Source organism: Globicephala melas, chromosome 10, assembly GCF_963455315.2.
Source record: "Globicephala melas chromosome 10, mGloMel1.2, whole genome shotgun sequence".
In the NCBI taxonomy this organism is placed as follows: Eukaryota; Metazoa; Chordata; class Mammalia; order Artiodactyla; family Delphinidae; genus Globicephala; species Globicephala melas.
In genome coordinates this window covers 60,463,118-60,482,783 of record NC_083323.1, presented here as the reverse complement: position 1 = coordinate 60,482,783, position 19,666 = coordinate 60,463,118, and the positions used below count along the sequence as shown (strand labels likewise).

Genomic DNA, 19,666 nt, shown 5'->3' with positions numbered 1-19,666 from the left:
CCCAAATGGGAATGGACTGCCTAGAGAGGAAGCAGTCATCTGTCCCTAGAAGTCTCGAGCCCAAGGTGTGCTAACCAGCTGTCCACTGGGCTCACTGTAGGAGGATTCCTAAATCAGGTAAGGGTTCGGACGAGAACATCACAATCCTCTCCACTCTGAGAGCCTTGATCCATATTCTACCATCACAGAGCTTTACGCTTTGATTAGGCATCCACGAATGTTCTCCTAACCGAAATGTTGATTTTGATAGAAGATGTGGTTAGAAATTATTAGAACAAGCATGGGGAGAACCTTCCCCATGAGGTAAACCTTCTTAGGGAGGAAAGGAGACAAGCCTGACAGCCTGGAGATGATGAGGTCTCCCACTCACCTTCCCATCCTCACACCCTCGCTTCCACTGACACCAAACCAGAAGAGGCCATCCGTTGGATGGGCAGTCAAGCCTAGCTCAGCTGTTAGAGTCCTTCCTCTTCATTCTGATTGTCTGTCTGGACTTGCACACCAAAATCACCCAGGCTGCACCTGCATGTTTTATAAAGCTTCCTTGGTGCCGCCAGGGTTGAGCACCTGGCTTTGGCTCTGCTCTCACACCAAGACCTCCAGGAACACACTCTTCTCTTCCCCCTGGAAGAATAGGTTAGAGCCCAAGTCCAGTGCACTGCAGGGTCCCTGCTCAGAAAGGATGATACACCTGTGCCTCAGGGGATAAAATAGAGAGTGGCCAGTCCCCAGAGCCTGACACTCCACTGGGGTGGCCAGGGACATAGACAGAGATGGAGAGAGGACCCGAATGGGTCCCACTCATGGAGGGGAGGACAGCATGCAAGAGGCCTGAGTGATGGGAAGTGGGAAGCAGGGAGTCACTGAAGAAGGCTCCCCAGGAGGATGGGACCCTAAGGAAGTAATCACACAGCACAGGCCCACTACACAGCTCCACTGCAAGAAAGCTTTCCTAAAGGTGTGTCAGGTAACCAGACAGGAGCGCAGGAGGGAAAAAGGAACAGCAAGGACCTGGGCCTCAGCTACAGCACCCCCCACACACACACCACCACCCCCTCCAGCACTGAGAATTACCCATGGCCTGGGCTGCTGGGCAATGGAGCTATTGTCCAGAGGTTTTTTGTTCTGAATTTCCTGCCCAGCAACCTGAGGACCAAGGTGGGGAGTCAGGGGCAGGGACCCCAGGCCTTTATTCCGTCCTGGTTTTGTTCACTCATTCATTCACTTGTCCACTCATTTACTTATCAGGCACCATACTAAAAAGTATGGTGAGATAGTTTTTTAGTTCCCTTCACACCAGTTCGGTACAGGTAGGAGCCTCCTATGACCAAAGCAAGGTGTGGCCTGAAGGCTTCTGTTGAAAGGTGAATATTAGGAGTCCTTCTTCATTAATTCAGTATATTGGTGGCTGGCTATACATTGGGCACGTGCTGGGAAGGCTCTGAGGGAACTGGGTCCCCAATGGTCTTCACTGTGTGCAGGGAGAGAGAGACAGACACATAATGCCACTTTTTCTAATAGGGTAATAATAATACTGATATGGTACAAAAATGTCTTCCAAGTATTAACTCATTTACACTACGTAAGAACCCTATAAAGTAAGTGCTATAATACCATTTTTACCTGATGAGCCACAGAGAGGTTAAGAAACATACCCAGACTCACACAGCAGTGTGGCTCTTTCTCCAAGGCCCTAACCACTATATCACACTTCCTGTATAATGATAAGAAGCAAGAAGAGTGGTGTGGGCGTTTAGCAGCCCAGAGACTGTCCTCAGATCAGCAAACTGGCACTATCAGGGGCAGGGCTTGAGAGATGGGGGGCATACCTTGATGAAAAGAGGACCAGAGTGTCAGAGTTGGGTCCAAGGGTCCTCCAAGGAGGCAGGAGGACTGGTGAGGTGGAGAAGCATGCTGAAGTGAGCTCCCTCACCGCCACATTGCCTGAAGTTGGTCTTGTCCGGGATGCGCTTCTGATTGTCCATTTTTCAGCCCACACCCCCCAGCCTCAGAGAAATCTAGGGGTCTGCTTGAAAAGGGGAGCTCTTTGTGGTCTGAAAAACACCCACCCGGCACCCCCTTAAAAACCCATAACTAGGGACTTCCCTGCTGGCGCAGTTGTTAAGACTCCGCGATCCCAGTGCAGGGGGCCCAGGTACGATCCCTGGGCAGGGAACTAGATCCCACATGCCGCAACTAAGAGTTTGCATGCCACAACTAAGGAGCCCACAAGCCACAACTAAGGAGCACGCCTGTCACAACTAAGACCAGGCACAACCTAATTAATTAATTTAATTAATTAAAATAAACATTTTTTAAAAACCATAACTAGTGTGGTTGGACAAGAACCTTTGGGGAGGGATAAATTAGGAGTTTGGAATTAACAGATACTACTGTATATAAAATAAATAAACAACGAGGACCTACTGTATAGCACAGGGAACTGTATTCAATACCTTGCAATAACCTATAATGGAAAAGAATCTGAAAAAGAATATACATATATATATGTATGTATAACTGAATCACTTTGCCGTATACCTGAGACTAACACAACACTGTAGATCAACCACATTTCAATTAAAAAAAAAGAACCTTTGAACGCCCTGATACCCTGTACTTGCCAGGGTCCCAGGGTAGGGCCCACTCTCACACAGTAGCTCAGGCACCCCTCCCAGCCCTGGGTGAAGAGGAGGGGCCCTTTCTTGCTCTCCTGACATACAGGAGCAGTGACCCTTCCACACCTAGTACGGAAGAGAAAGTTGCACAACATTGGTGGGGTCATGAAAAGTTATGGGCAAGGCGTGGTCCTCTGAGAGTTCTCCGGGTATCTGGATCTCATTCCACCTCACCCCAGGAAACGGCCCATTTTGTAAGGTCACACGGCACCTAAATGTCAGGAACAGAATTCAACCCAACTCTTCAAGCTCCAGAACTCAGTTAGGTTTCCCAGTCCCACTGGGTTTCCCAGTCCTGAGTCTAACCAGACACAGACTGAAAGACGCTGGAGATAGGAAGGCAAATTCTCCAGGCCAGCATGAAAGCTTTGACTCACATCAGCCAGCACCTCTGATAAAGGAAGATGACTTCCAGAAGGCCTGCAGAAGTTGCCCTGCTGATCTGGGGAGGCCTAGGAATCCCAGGACAGCTGAAAGCTGGCTCACTGGCCAGCTGACTTCCTGGCTCCCCACACTTCCCACGAATCCTGTGAGTTGACACACCCTCAAGCCCTTTCACTTCTGCAAATTCCTATCACCACCTCCAAAGTGCTCTAGGTTTTGTCGTGAGAATTCATTTTCATTTTGAGAATTGTTTTCAGCAATTCTTGGAACAATACGGACTAGCAGGAAAACAAAAACTGGGGAATCAAATAACCTGTGCTCTCCTCTCAACTCAGTCTCTAAATTGCTGTGTGACCTTGGACAGGTCACTTCCCCTCTCAGAGCTACAGCTGTCTCATCTGTACAGTGAAGGAACAGTCCCATTTATTTCTAAAATTCCTTGAAATTACATTTTATTATTAATGACATTTAAATTCATTCCATTTTTAGAACTTTGAACTTCCCAAAGTGATTGCAATGTCTTGGGGAAAGCATTAAGCTTGAAATCACACTGATTTGATTTGAACAGCTTTTGTTTTCTCCTCTATAAAATCAATTATATGATGATAATATTTGCAAGAGATTTTCTTTGCCCTTGTGCAGTCCCCATATAGGACTATTGCTGTGATGGGTGAAAACGATAAACTCTTCTCCAAGAATTCACCCTTCCCCCTGTCTTTTACCTCCCTCTCCTCCATTAAAGGGCTCCTATGATAAGTCCACCCTCACCTGCTCTCCAGAGTCTACCTCACTGGATACCAACCCATGAACAAAACAGCATCAGCTCCTTTAAGGAATGCTTTCCTTTCAAAGGAGCATTCCCCCTTCCCTCTTCACTCATCTCTACTCCTATTATTCTGTTCCTTGGATTAGCCAGTCCTCCCTTCTGTCTAGCCTTTTCTCCCTTTCAGTGTGGCACCAGCGATAGCATTTCAAAACTTTAGCCTTTTCATGCCTCCTCCTTCCTGCTGCAAGCCCTCAAGCCCTGAGCTGTCACCTATGAGCTTCTGACATGTCTACGATTGGGTCTCTTTGTGTTCTTTGTTACTTGGGTGCAATTCCATCTTTCTCTGTGCATCCCATCTTTCAAGGTGTGTAAAGTTCACTTTTTTCTCTGAGGGTGTAGGGGGTGGGGGAAGTCAGCATGAATATATATATATTTTTTCCCCAAATCCAAAATTTGTGTCAATATCCACAGTCTTTTTTAATTGAAGTATAGTTGCTGTACAATATCATATGTTACAGGTGTACAATATAGTGGGTCACGATGTTAAAACGTTATACTCCATTTATAGTTATTATATGGTTATATTTTAATGTAGAAAATGTGACCTGGATATAAAATGAAAATAAGTATTAAATTAAGTGGAAGTTTAATTTAAGAATTGAAAGGGAGAAAAGGCTAGACTGAAGGAAGGACCGGCTAAGGCAAGGAGTAGTAGTAGAAATGAGGGAAAAGGGAAGGGGATATGCTTCTTTGCAAAAGGAGCTGTGCTGGATCTCTTTTCACTCGGACCTCGAGTGGGGCAGGCCGGCCCAGAAGCCAAGGCCCAGAGGAGAGTGGGAGCGGCAGGCCTCAGGGGGACAAGAGCAAGGCGAGGCCTGGGTGGGAGGAGACCCCCTCCGGGGGAGGAGGTGCTGAGAAGCAGGTTTCTGAAAATAAAGGGTGCTCAGATGCCTGAAATTCCTGGAAAAGACTGTGTAAGGCAGGGTCAGGCCCAGGAGGAATGCAGTTGGAGGTATGTCTGCACAGCCCACCATCTCACAGATAATGAGCCGTAAACCTTATCTGTCCACCTCGGGAGAGCTGGGGGAACGATCTCACCATTCCCGGGAGCTCAGGCTGAGTCAGCCCAGGGGCTTGGGAGGATTTCAGGCCTGAGCCGCATACCTGAGTCACCCCAGCATGGGTGGCCCATCCGGAAATGAGGTGGGAGCTAAGGGGGGCCAGGATCACTGGTACCACCAAAGGCTGAGGGCCTCGATTCCTATCAACCAGCTCCCCCCGGCCAGAAATTTCCCTTCCAAGAAAGTTATGTCCCGGGGCTGGACAGCACCGTATTCCAGGTAGCTCTCTGGGGTTCAAGACAGTGAAGTTCTTGTGACCTGTGGGGTTTCGATCTCTCTGCCACCATGAACTACTTCTCCAGCTTTAAAAACCGCAGTTGACTCACCCTCTCTCTTAGAGGAGAGGAGCAGGACCCAGAAGGGACCCAGATGGGACCCCGATCCTGTTCCCCTCTCCCCCTCCCACCTCTGAGCCAGGCCCTGGGTCCCATGGAGGGAGGAGGCGGAAGGGGCCAGTGTTCCCGAGAAATTCTCCACCTCCCTGCGATGTTCCCTCCCTCCTCCTCGCAGGCAAGTGAGAAGGGCCCCCAGAGAAAGAGATGTGCTGCTGTGAATGCCCCCCTCCCTGCAGAGTTGCAGGGGAGGTGACCTCACTGCCCGCCTGAGGCTCCTAGACATGTACGCTGTCTCCCTCTGGCCCAGCGCCCCCCTCTACCTCCACGATGGACTCGCTTTACTTTGCCCCAAGGTGTTTTCTCCCAGGGCCCAGGCAGACTGATCTTCTATGAACACCCCTTGGATCCTGTCACTCCCCAGCTGAGCACTTCCCTTTGCCTCCAGAGTAAAGGTCAAGCTCCTCACGATGATGGAGCTGAGCTTTCCTGCCTGGCACTAGCTGCCTCCCTGCCCCAGCCCCGGGGTTCTGCCCATCCTGCCTACAGTTACCCTTGCAGCGCACCATGTGCACTCTGCAAACATTTACTGAACGAAAACCACCCAGCAGCACCTCCCTGCCGCCGTCACCGCTGTGGGAAGTGGCCTCTCCCACAGAGACCCCAAGAACTGGCCTCGTTACACCCTGGGCTGGGTCATATTTGTCTGAGCGCTCCTCCCTGACTGCAAACTTGAGCCACAGGCATCCAACTGCTGTTGAACACCGGCAAATGAGGCAGTGGTCCATGTTCATCTCGTTTGATCCGCACAATAACCTTGGGAGTTAAGTATCATTATCCTTATTTACAGATGAGGAACCCAAGGCTTAGAGAAGTGACTTGTCCATCAAGTGGTAGTTAGGGCTCATACCAGGGTCCCCAGTTTCCAAATCCAGGGCCCTCACACCAGCACCAAGGCACCTCCTCAAAAGCAGGCTTGTGTCTTACATGTTTCTGTTTCCCTCAGTACCCAGCACGGGAATTTGTTTGATTCACAGAATGAATGAATGAATGAATGAAGGATGGTTCTAAGATTCACTTCTATCCAGATGAATCATCTTCTCCACTCTGATCCGTATTCTTCTCCTCCACATTTGTTTTTTCTATCTTCTCCTCTCTCTCACCCTAGGCCCTAAGGATCCAGGAGAAACGAGGAAAGAAGCTGTAATCGTTCTCACTCATTCCAGGGATTGGATCTAGGCCCCAGGAGAAACAGCCCAAAGGAAGACAGGAAGGCTCTTCCCTATACCCACCACCCAGCTTGACAGTGAGTTCCAGCCCTCTCCCTATCCCTCCCCAATTCTCACAGGACACAGGTGGAGCAGAAGGGAGCCTCAGGGCCAGCCAGAGAGCAGTGACTGGGTGGAAAGGGGCCTAAATGCTGTGACTCACCATCCTTGTGCCTTCTGGGAAGCAGGGTGAGGGATACCTGGACGCTGGAAATTCCAACCCCTCCCCAGAGAGACACTTAGGTGTCTGGATAGGGAGAGGGAGAGCTCTGTTTACCCCAAACTAAGGGGCAACCATGGCAACGGAGGCCAGGGCCATCTGAGCAGGGAGCAAAGGTGAGGGCCCTGCTGACAGCCTGCCAATTGGGCTGTTTGCCCAGATCATGAGAAGCAGGCCTTCTCTGGCTGAACACCCCCTTGTGGGCACAGCCTGTCTTGAGAGCTGGGGAGGGAACGTCCTGAGGAAGTAGCCACCCATTTTACAGATACACAAATGCTCCCATCCCCTCCTCACCTCCTTCCTTGAGCCTTCTCTCTGGAGACCAGAGACAGACAGACAGGCAGACACTGAACCAAGGGGAGCTCTTGGCCTCTGTGCTGAGACAAAGAGGGAACAGGGAGCTGAGGCAGCTGCTGGGAAGGGGCAGAATGGAGTTATCAGTCAAGGAAGGCTTCCTGGAGGAGGACAAGGCCAAACATAAGGAGGAGGGTGTCCAGGCTAAGGAAAAGACAGTGTCTCCTCAGCTAGTGTGAGACCAGATGCACCATCACTCTTTCCCCTCTGCTAGTCACCAGAATCATAAACTCTTGGTACCCAAAGGGGCCCTCATGGCTGCCACCACCATCCTTAACAATGCCCCCCTCATCCGTTGTCTGTATCCATCCCCACCCTTTCCTCCCTCTTGGAGATGGAGGTGTCCCTCACTGTGCTCAGAGCCAGGCCCGCCACCTGCACTCTGAACTCTATCCCCTCAGAACCTCGCTGCATCAAGGACCATCTCTCTCTGGTCCTGGAGGGACTTTTCCCCTCTACCTGTATCCCTGCTCAAGGGCTTTTCTACTTAAAAAAAGCAAGGAAGAAAGGAAGGAAAGAAGGGAGGGAGGGAGAGAGGGAAAGAGGGAGGGAAATTATCCTTGACCCTGGACCCCCCTCTCTCCTCTTCCCAATAAAGAGGTCATGTTTGTTCTCAATTTTCACCTCATCCTACCTACTCCCACCCCAGCCACCAGCCATGGAAATTTAAAACCACCCGTGATCAACTAAGAGCCGAATTTGGTCGACCTTTTCAAGCTTTCTCTTATCTGACCTCCCTGCAATATTGGACTGGACGCTACTGATTCACTCCTGAATCCTCTTCATCTACCCACCACTTGTATCCATAGCCCTTAATCTTTTTGGTGGACCATGCGCACTTTTGAGACTCTAAGGCACCATCACAGATTGCCAGCATCTCTCATATGCCTCAAGGGATTCATGTACTCAGGAAACCATCACAGAGGCCAGATTAAGAACCTCGGCCTTGAAAGTTAGTAGCCCTGGGACGGGTGCCTTAACCTCTTCTGAACAATCCCATCCACTCCCAGGGATGATGGCTCTTGGACCCACATCTCCCAACTCTCAGGAGAGTTTCAGACCCATGTTTTCAATTGCCACCTGGATGTCTCACCCAAGTCGCAAAGTCAGCAGGTTCCAAACAGAAGTCATTGTCTAACACCACCCTCCTGGCCTTCCTTCCTCTCATAATCATTACCTGGTGGACAGCCTCACTGCCTCCAAAGCGAGAAAGCTAGGAGTCACCTGAAGCCCCGGGGATGGTACTATAACCTGCCTCACATGGTTGTTATGAGCCTAAATAATGTGATATGTGTAAAGCACATAGGCTCATGCCTGGCACATCATAGGTACTCAGTAATTGTTAACTATTGTGGTTGCTATTCTTCCTTGTTCTTTCCCCTTATATCCAATTAGACACCAAGACCTAACTTCTAACTTCTAAATTTCCCTTGAGTCTATTTTCTTCCCTGTTTTTCCACTGATTCCCCCCTAGTCCAGGCATTCATGTCACTTGCCTAGATGATGGCAGTAATCTCCAGTCTTGTCCCTTCCTGTCTTTCCAAGACATACAGCTAGAATGGTCTTGCCAAAATGCAAATCTGACCATGACACTTCCCTACTTCAAGCTTCAATGTCATCCCAGTAGCCCACAGCCACTGGTGCATCCCTAGGGAACTTGTTATAAATAAAGGCTCAGAGTCCAACCCCCTGCAGACGTGGGTGGTACCTTGGCACATGTGATCATAGCACATTTCCTGATGTATCTGGTGCAAAATAGAATTGAGAAGCAAGGAAGGAAAAACTCCACAAGGCCTGCAAGGTCCTCCTTGACCCAGCCCTCAGCAACCTTTCCCATTTCATCTTCTGCCTCTTCCTTTTCTCTGCTACCCATTGACTCTTTACATATTCGACAAGTATTTATTGAGCACCTAATAAGTGCAGGCACTAAGGACACAAGGGTGAGCAAAATAGACATGGCCCCTGGAGCTTATAATCTAGTTGGAGAGAATGATAGTAACCTAATAATCACACTCATGAAAATGTAAATATAAACTGCTATACATTATTTTAACGAGAGGAACACAATCCTAAGAGAGTATATTGTAGAGCAACCTGACCTAAATTTGAAGGAGTTAGGGAAACTTCGCTGAGGAAGCAATACTTGAACTGAGATATGAGAGATGAGTAAATTAATAGAAAAGGCTGAAAAAGGAGAAGAGAGTGATCTAGTTATAGAGAATTGCATGTGCAAAGGCCCTGGGTAAGCAGGAGTACAACATGTTCCACAAACAGAAAGAAGGTCAGTGTAGCCATATTAAGAGGGAGAAAAGGTACAGAGGGAGGCTGCAGAGGTTGAGAGGGCCAGACCATGCGGGGCCTCATCAGCCACTTTAAGACTTGGGGTCTTTACCCTAAGAATAATTGGACCTAGTTAGATCTAATTAGCTTTAGACCATGCGGGGCCTCATCAGCCACTTTAAGACTTGGGGTCCTTACCCTAAGAATAATTGGACCTAGTTAGATCTAATTAGCTTTAGACCATGCAGGGCTTCATCAGCCACTTTAAGACTTGGGGTCCTTACCCTAAGAATAATTGGACCTAGTTAGATCTAATTAGCTTTAGAGGGGTGACTTCATTTGTGTGTGTTTTTTTTTTTAATCGTGCCTGCTTGCCATGTGGAGAGCACATTAGACCAAAGTGGATTCAAGGACATCAGTAAACTAAGAGAGTAGGCTAAGCAAGAGATAATATAACGATAACTTAGACTAGGGTGATGATTATAGAGCTAGAGAGGAGCTGAAAGATTCAAGAGTCATTTAGGAGGTAAATGGACAAGATTTGATAATGGGCTGATGTGGTGGAGGGTGGGAAGCGTCAAGGATGACAACCCAGTTTTTGCCCTAGACACCTCTTTGGATGGTGATGCCACTCCATGAGAAGGGGGAAATTAGAAGAAGGTCACACGAATATCAGACAAAATGGACTTCAAAACAAAGAATGTATCTGGGATATGGAGGGACATTGCAGAATGACAAAGGGGCCAATTCATCAGGAAGCTATAAGCATCGTAAATGTGTGTGCACCCAACAACAGAGTTTTTAAAAACATAAAATAGAGGGACTTCCCTGGTTGTCCAGTGGCTAAGGCTCCAAGCTCCCAGTGCAGGGTGCCTGGGTTCGATCTCTAGTCAGGGAACTAGATCCCACATGCTGCAACTAAGAGCCCGCATGCCGCATCTAAGAGCTCACACTCAGCAACAAAAATCCCGCGTGCCACGGCTAAATCACGGCGCAGCCAAGTTAATTAATTAATTAATTTGAAAAAAACATAAAATAGAAATTAAAAGAACTGAAAGGAGAAGTAGATTAATCCAAAATTATGCTTGGAGGCATCAATATTCCTTTCTCAATAATTAATAAGACAAATAGAAAATCAGTAAAGGGCTTCCCTGGGGGCGCAGTGGTTGAGAGTCCGCCTGCCGATGCAGGGGACAACGGGTTCGTGCCCCGGTCCGGGAAGATCCCACATGCGGCGGAGCGGCTGGGCCTGTGAGCCATGGACGCTGAGCCTGCGCGTCCGGAGCCTGTGCTCCGCAGCAGGAGAGGCCACAACAGTGAGAGGCCTGCGTACCGCAAAAAAAAAAAAAAAAAAAAAAAAAACCACAATACAAGAAAAATATAGATCAATATCCTCCATGAACATTAATTCAAAACCCTTACCAAAATATCAACAAATCAAATCCAACAACAGATAAGAAGAACAATAGATCATAATCAAATAGGATTTCTCCCTGGTATGGCAGATTGGTTGAATATTTAAAATCAATTAATGTAATTCATTTTATTCATAGACTAAATAAGAAAAATCATATGTCCATCTCAATTGATGCAGAAAAAACATTTAACAAAGTTCAACATCCATTTATGATTAAGAACTCTCTTGGGACTTTCCTGGTGGTCCAGTGGTTAAGACTTCACCTTCCGGTGCAGGGGGTGTGGGTTCAATCCCTGGTTGGGGAGCTAAGATCCCACATGCCTCGGGGCAAAAAAAACAAAACATAAAACAGAAACAATATTGCAGCAAACTCAATAAAGACTTTAAAAATGGTCCACATTAAAAAAATCTAAAAAAAAAGAAAAGAAAAACTCTCAGCAAACTATGAATAGAAGGGAATTTCTTTGACCTGATGAAGAACATTTACAAAAAACTTAGGGCTAACATAATTTTTAATAGTGAAAGAATGAATGTTCTCCCCACAAGATCAGGACTAAAGCAAAGGTATTTGCTGTCTCACCACTTCTATTTAACATTGTAATGGAGGTGTTAGCTAGTGCAGTTAAGTCAAGAAAAAGAAAGTAAGGCATACAGATTGGAAAAGAAGAAATAAAGCTGCCTTTATTCACAAATGAAATGATATTCTGTGTAAAAGGTTTCAATCTACAAAAAAGCTACTGGTGTAAGAGAGTTTAGCAAAGTTGCAGGCTAAATGATCAATATACAAAATCAATCATATTTCTGTATACTAATAATGAACAACTGGATATTGAAATTGAAAACACAATATCATTAACAATCAGACTTAAAACATAAAATACCTTCCGATCAAACAAAACAAGTGCAAGATGTGTGTGCTGAAAATCACAAAACATTAATGAAAGAAATTAAAGAAGATCTAGAATGGTGAGATATACAAAGTTCATGCATTTAATGCAATCCCAATCAAAATTCCAGTAAGCTTTCATTTAGAGATTGACAAACTGATTCTAAAAATTTATATAAAAAAAAAAGGGCCTAGACTAGCCAAAACAATTTTGAAAAAGAAGAAAGTTGAAGAAATCACACTACCTGGTTTCAAGACTTACCATAAAGCTATAGTAATCAAGACAGTGGGGTATTAACATAAGGATAGATATATACATCAGTGGAACGTAAGAGCTCAGAAATAGACTCACACGATGGTACCAAGGTAAATCATTGCAGAAAAGATAGTCTTTTCGACAAATAGTGCTGGAACAATTGGACATCCGCATGCAAAAAAAGAAATTAACCTCAACCCATACTTCATGTCATAGACAAGAATCAACTCAAAACAAAAAACCTAAAAATATACAACTTCTAGAAGAAAACATAAGAAAAAACACTTAGTGATCTTAGGTTAGGTAAAGATTTCTTAGAACACACACACACAAAAATAAACCATTAAAGAAAAATTTGACAATGGAATTTTACCAAAATTAAAAATGTCATCTATTCTAATGACACTGTTAAGAAAATACAAAAGTAGGGACTTCCTTGGTGGCACAGTGGTTAAGAATCCACCTGCCAATGCAGGGGACACAGGTTCAAGCCCTGGTCCGTGAAGATCCCACAAGCCATGGAGCACCTAAGCCCGTGCGCCACAACTACTGAGCCTGCGCCTAGAGCCCATGCTCCACAACAAGAGCAGCCACCGCAATGAGAAGCCCACCTACCACAACGAAGAGTAGCCCCCACTCGCCACAACTAGAGAAAGCCCTCACCCAGCAACGAAAACCCAACGCAGCCAAAAAATAAATTTATAAAAAAAAAGAAAGAAAATACAAAAGTAAGCCACAGATTGGGAGAAAATATTTGCCAAACACATTAACTCAAATGAATCTTAGGCCAAAATGTAAAATCTAGAACCATAGGCCCCTGCCCGGGCCGCGCTCGCCAGAAGTCGGGAGGCTGGCCCGCGCGCTGCGGCCTTCAGGTCCGGGTCACAAAGTGGGCCCTGTGGGACCTGCTGGAGTGTTCTTGATTGCGTGACCTTGAAATAGTCCGCTGTCAAGGAGAAAAACTACCATGGCTTCCAGTTCTTTGACAAAACCTCAGATGCGTGGCCTTCTGGCCAAGCGTCTGCGATTTCATATTGTTGGAGCATTCTTTGTCCCCTTGGGAGTTGCAGCTTTCTATAAGTTTGCTATGGCTGAACGAAGAAAGAAGGCATATGCAGATTTCTACAGAACTTATGATTCCATAAAAGATTTTGAGGAGATGAGGAAGGCTGGTATCTTTCAGAGTGCAAAGTGATTTTGGAATATAAAGAATTTCTTTGGGTTGAGTTCCATGGAAGTTTGTCACTTACCTGTGTTCCTGAACTATGAACTACTAATATCTGGGCTAAGGAATAGTTTCTCATGATAAACAAACGATTAACAAACAAACAAAAAAATCTAAAACCATAAATCTTCTAGAAGAAAACAGAAAAAAATCTTTGTGACTTTCACATAAGCAAAGATTTCTCAAATACAGCAGCAGGGCATGATCCTTAAACTAAAAACTTGATAAAATGGACTTCTTCAAAACCAATAGCTTCTCCGCAAGAGACACCATTAAGAAAATGGAAAGACAACTACAGACTGCAAGGAAATAGTTGTAAATCACACATATGATGAAAAACTTAAATCTAGATATATTTTTTAAAACTCTCATAAATAAATAATAAAAAAGACAACCCAATATTTTTTTTATTTAGTTTAATTTTTTTATTGAAGTATAGTATATTTACAATGTTGTGCCAGTCTCTGCTATACAGCAAAGTGACTCAGTTATATACACAGAGACATTCTTTTTTTATATATTCTTTTCCATTATGGTTTATCACAGGAGATTGAAAATAATTCCCTGTGCTATACAGTAGAACCTTGTTTATCCATCCTATATGTAATAGTTTATATCTGCTAATCCGACACTCCCAGTCCTTCCGTCCCCCAGCCCCTACCCCCTTGGCAACCACAAGTCTGTTCTCTATGTCTGTGAGCCTGTTTCTGTTTTGTAAATAGGTTCATTTTGCCATATTTTAGATTCCACATATAAGTGATATCATACAGTATTTGTCTTTCTCTTTCTGACTTACTTCAGTCAGTATGATAATCTCTAGTTTCATCCATGTTGCTGCAAATGGTAATTATTTCGTTCTTTTTTATGGCTGAGTAGTATTCCATTGTGCATATGTACCACATCTTTATCCATTCATCTGTTGATGGACGTTTAGGTTGTTTCCATGTTTTGGCTATTGTGAATAGTGCTGCTATGAACATAGGGGTACATGTCTTTTTGAATTACAGTTTTGTCTGGTTATATGCCCAGGAGTGGGATTGCTGGATCATATGGTAGTTCTATTTTTAGTTTTCTGAGGAACCTCCACACTGTTTTCCGTTGTGGCTGCACCAACTTACACTCCCACCAACAGTGCAGGAGGGCTGCCTTTTCTCCACACCCTCTCCAGCATTTGTTATTTGTAGACTTTTTAATGATGGCCATTCTGACCAGTGTGAGGTGGTACCTCATTGTAGTTTTGAGTCGCATTTCTCTAATAATTAGTGATGTTGAGCATCTTTTCATGTGTCTCCTGGCTATCTGCATGTCTTCTTTGGAGAAATGTCTATTAAGGTCTTCTGTCCATTTTTTGATTGGGTTGTTTGTTTTTTTCTTGAGTTGTATGAGCTGTTTGTATATTTTGGAGATTAAGCTCTTTTCTGTCTCATCATTTGCAAATGTTTTCTCCCATTCCATAGGTTGTCTTTTCGTTTTTTTATGGACAACCCAATATTTTTTAATGGGCAAAAGATTTGCACTGACACTTCATCAAAGAAGAGATACAGATGGCAACAAAAGCACATAAAAAAGATGCTCAACATCATTAGTCATTACGAAAATACAAATTAAAACGACAATGAGATATTACTACACACCCACCAGTAAAGCTATAATTTAAAAAAAGAAAAACAGTAGAAAGTGCTGGTGAGGGTGAAGAGCAATTGGAACCCTCATACATTAGTGGTGGGAATGCAAAATGGTACAGTTACTTTAGAAAATAGTTTGAACACAATATTATAAATTAACTAAACTTCAATTGAAAAACAGTTTAGCAGTTTTTTATAAAGTTAAACATATATTTATCATACAACACACCATCCCATTCCTAGCTATTTTATCCAAGAAAAATGAAAACTTATATCCACACAGAGAACTGTGCACAAATATTTATAACACCTTTATTCATAATTACTAAAAACTGGAAACGACTCAAATACCCACGTACTAGTGAATGAATAAACTAATTGTGATACCGCCATACAGTAGAATACTATATAGCAATAAAGAGGAATGAAGTGCTGATACATGCAATAACATGGGTGAAACACAAAAGCATTATGCTAAGTGAAAGAAGTCAGAGACAAAAGGTAACGTAGTCTATGATTCAATCTACGTGGCATTCTGAAAAAGGAAAAATCATTGGGGCAGATTGATGGTTGCCAGAGCTGGGGGTGGGTGAGGGAGACTGACTATGAAGGAATGCAATAGGACTTTCTGAGGTGATTAAATGTTTTCTATCTTGATTTATGGTGGCAGGTCTACAACTGTATCCATCTGTCCAAACCCACTGAACCGTATCCCTGAAAAGAGTGAATATTTCTCTATGCAAATTGTACCTCAATAAATCTGAATTTTTTTAAAGAAAAAAAAAAAAGATGCAGGAAGATCCAGCCTTACATCTAATAAGCTTGACTTCTTTGGGAATTCCCCAGCAGTCCAGTGGTTAGGAGATTACGCTTTCACCACCAAGGATACAGGTTCAACCCCTGGTCTGGGAACTAAGATCCCACAAGCTGCACGGCACAGCCAAAAGAAATTTTTAAATAGAAAAGATTTCTTTGAAAACTCCAACTGGGGACAATATCCAGTGATGGGCAGGAGATACATATCTGAAACTCAGAGGAGGGGACTCTGCTGGATACTGTAACAGATCACAATACCGTTCTATCTGTAAAGACTTCTCCTTGACCCCCTTCTCTCTCTAACAAGTTCTTGTTCATTTTTTTGAAGCTCTGCCAGAGCATTCCCTCCTTCTTGAGGTTCTCCACGATCCCAACCCTTCCACCTAAAATGTGAGCTCCGCAAGAACAACCTTATCTGGCTTTTCTTTGCTGTATCCCCAGAGCCTAGAACATGGCTGGCACATAACAGCTCCCTTACAAATTGTTAATGAATGGATGAATTATTCCCTCCTCTGATACTACCTTAGAACTTTTCATAGCACCTATCACACTGTATTTTTTTGGTCCGGTTATCTTCCCCTCTAATAATCATCTCCTTGATTATTATTGTTTATTTTTATTTATCTCTGTATCCCCAGCTCACTGTAGAACTGAACTAAACTGAGAGACTTGAACCTCCATGCTGATGATTATTGCAGCAGAAGAAGGCAGGGGAGCACCTGCTATGCTCCAGGCCCTATCATGCACATTTAATTCCTGCAACAACAGATGAGGAAACTGTAGCTCAGAGAAGCTTACTAACTTGGGCACCCGACTTGAACGAGGTCACTCAGCAGGCAAACAACAGAGCTAGAACACAGACTCAGATCTGCCTGACTCCAAAATCTATGCTCTTTTCCTATCCTTTCTTTTCCTTAAGATCCTTAACTCCATGATTTCAGCCACCCTTAAATGATATCATCTGCTCTGACCCCAAACTCCGACAATCCCCTCTCTGACATGCCACATCTCGTGCTCCCTTGTTTTCTAGACTGCCATCCATCATGTCAGCTCCCGAGCCCTGGACTCCTTTTCCTCTGAGTTCTTCTGGTTGTCTTTGCTTTCCCACTCAACCCACCCCAAGAGTCTATTTCAACAATGTTGTAAATCTAGATTCCTTTGCCTCTGAGTTTCCACCACTCCCTCCCGCTCATCTCTCAGCAAGAGATTCCCCCAGGATACAGATTCTCATGTGGTTGGTCTCATCATGGAGCCATGCTGTGTGACCTTCACTGGGACCTCAGAACCATTCACGTAGCCTCATGCACCACGGGTAGACCATGTTACCTCATCACGCGTGCCGCAGGCTCCTTCTGCCTCTGTCCTGCTCTTCCCATTGGTAGAGAGGCAGAAGCATGTAGAGGTTACGTATGACAAATCCCAGGTCTGCCACCTACTAGTACTAGCACTCTTCAGGTTTCCGCTGAAATGTCACTTCCCCAGGCTCTTAGGCTGGGTTAGCAGTTGCTGCTATGGGCTTCCATTGGGCCCTGGACTTGCCCTGGCCCAGCATCAACCTCACTCCATGGTCATTGCTTGTTTAATCACTGATCAGCCTGGCTAAACAGTATCATCCTGAGGACACCTTCCATCAACCTTGCTCCCTACAACAGGGTATCACCCCATTTTCTCCTTTCCTTCCCTGACAAACCTTTTTTTTTAATTTTTAATTTTTTTTCTTTGCCATGCCATGCGGCTTTCAGGATGTTAGTTCCCCGACCGGGGATCGAACCCATGCTCCCAGCAGTGGAAGCATGGAGTCCTAACCACTGGACCACAAGGACTGAACCCGAACCCTCAGCCGTGAGGGCACAGAGTGCTAACCACTGGACTGCGAGGGCATTCCCCCAAACTTCGTAAAAGAAAAGTTTACATTCTGCTTCCACTTAGCACTAACCACTGACTCCTTGGCCTTTCAGCATCTGGCTTTGGTCTCCATCACTTTACTGGAAGTGCTCTGCTTCTCCACAGCCTCCTTGATCTCTGTGTTCATCTGCCCCTCCTTGAAACTTCTTCTCCTTGGCTTTCATGACAGCCCTCTCTCCTGGTCTCTTGGGAGCTGGCAGGAGTCTGGACCTCCTCTCCTCTCTCCTCTCTTTTCCCTCTGTCTCTTCCTCCTCTTCTTGCCTTGGGTCCCTCTATGCAAATTCTGCCCACTTTTTTTGTCTGATCTTTTTCCTTAGGCCATCTCATCCACACCAGGCTTTCCCCCAGATCCTCTGGGGGATGGCTCCAGACAGGGCTACCGCATCTGCCTGTGCAGGTCGGCCAGTGCACAGGCCAAGGAGACAAGGAGGAGGCTGACTTTGTCCAGTTTTTGCCAAGGCCCTGAGGGCTAGCCTTGGCTCCACAAGCTGCATTCCATACCCCATGCCTCTCTCGAGCTGTAGCCTTGCCTGTCTAGCTGCTCACAGGACAGTTTCCCCAGACATTGCTAGTAGATCTGCCTAGTTCAAAGCCAAAAGGAGAGGGACTGGTAGAGACGTGGCCATTGATGGGATGATTTTGAGATGGGTTTTCAGCCACTCTACTTTTGCATTTCGCCCCCTTTTCCATAGACTCAGTTTTAGCTGCCCCTGCCCTGTGCCCAAATTGAAAGTAAAGAAATAGTGATGAGGAGGGAGCACAAGGCTAGAGGGTAGTGAGAGCAAAATAAGGGACCTGGGAAGGCAAAGAGTAGATGGCGGCAAACCAGACAAGAGAGGAAATGAACTGACTTCTTCAGCTGTCAAAGCCCTTCCAGGCAGATTGTCTCATTTGGTTCTCATGAAAGCTCTCGGAGTAGATGTAACTATTATCCTTATTCTACAGCTGAGGAGACCAAGGCAAGTAAATTTGCCCAAGGTCACCCAGCCAGCAGTGGGACCTTGAACCCAGGTCTTTTGACACCAAGTGCCACACTCATCCCTCTGCGCCACACACCTCTTGGCAGATTGGAAAGAGGTGATGGGCTGGGGGATGGCATTGAGGTAACGGGGCTGTACCAGAGGAGGGACCAGGAGTACCAGGGTCAGACGGGGGAAGGGGAAGGGGTCATAAGAATAGGAGAGGCCACGCCTGGTGGGTGAGAGCTGGCTTTGCCAGAGGAGACTGCAGGGGACCCCAGGGAGCTGAGGGGACTCTGGAAGGGCCAGATTTCCTGGAACCCTCTCTGAGCTTTATCGCTGGAGATTCCTGGGCAGCTACGTGTTCTTCATGATCTTTCCTTCCTTTATCCCTGGAAAATAACCCAGGATACAAGCCCAGCTGAAGCAATGGTATAAAAGTACCAGAGCATTCTTTGACCTTCCCAACCCTGGGGGAAAGGGCCTGGCCCCAGAACCCCTCCCCCAGTCTACGCTAGACAGGCAGGTCCAGGTTCTCCAAATGGGGCAGGGACACTTCCAGGGACATTCCCAAAAGTCTTGAGGGATTCAGACTGGGCCTCGCTCCCAACCCAGCTGCCACCCCCATCATCCCACCTGCCTCCACAGCCTACCTAACCACACTCCTCGGCCCCCCTTTTCATTAATTGTTTAAATCAAAATCATTTATGGAGCTCTCGCTACATGCCAGACTCAGGGCTGAGCAAGAGGAATTCCCACCCAGAACCCAGACTCCTTTCCCTTGGGTCTCGCCCCTTTCCTCCCTCTGTGTGTTCTCTTCCTCGGAGGCTCTGCCCCTAATTCAGTAGCCCTTGGGGTCCTCCTGTGGGAGGTCCGCTGGCACGCTGGGCCCTGCACTGAGAGGAGCTGAGGGGAGCCTCCCAGGCCAACCTCTCACCCGCCTTGCTGCCCCCTACTGTTCCCACTAAAAAGACCTCTCACTGCCCCCAAGACACTCACACCTTTGGAAGGCCCTTTCCGGAGTCGTTCTCAATCCTTCAGTCTTTGGAGATGATGGTGAGAATCCGACTCCCGCCCCCGCCCTCCCCCGCCCCCTGCTGTCTGGTCTATAGACCCCAACCGTCACACTTCAGTTGCTATTCTAAACAACCCCCTCCTCAGGGTTGGGTACAAA

The 19,666-nt window shown here is 46.0% G+C and overlaps 1 protein-coding gene across 1 annotated transcript; it reads left to right on the top strand.

Annotated features, from left to right (window-relative positions):
• The first annotated feature begins 12,913 nt into the window (after positions 1–12,913).
• On the top strand, positions 12,914–13,281 carry LOC138842844 (cytochrome c oxidase subunit 6C-like). Its single transcript, XM_070046487.1, has one exon. The coding sequence runs from the start codon at positions 12,930–12,932 to the stop codon at positions 13,155–13,157; it is 228 nt and encodes a 75-aa protein (XP_069902588.1). The 5' UTR covers positions 12,914–12,929; the 3' UTR covers positions 13,158–13,281.
• Positions 13,282–19,666: the final 6,385 nt, after the last annotated feature.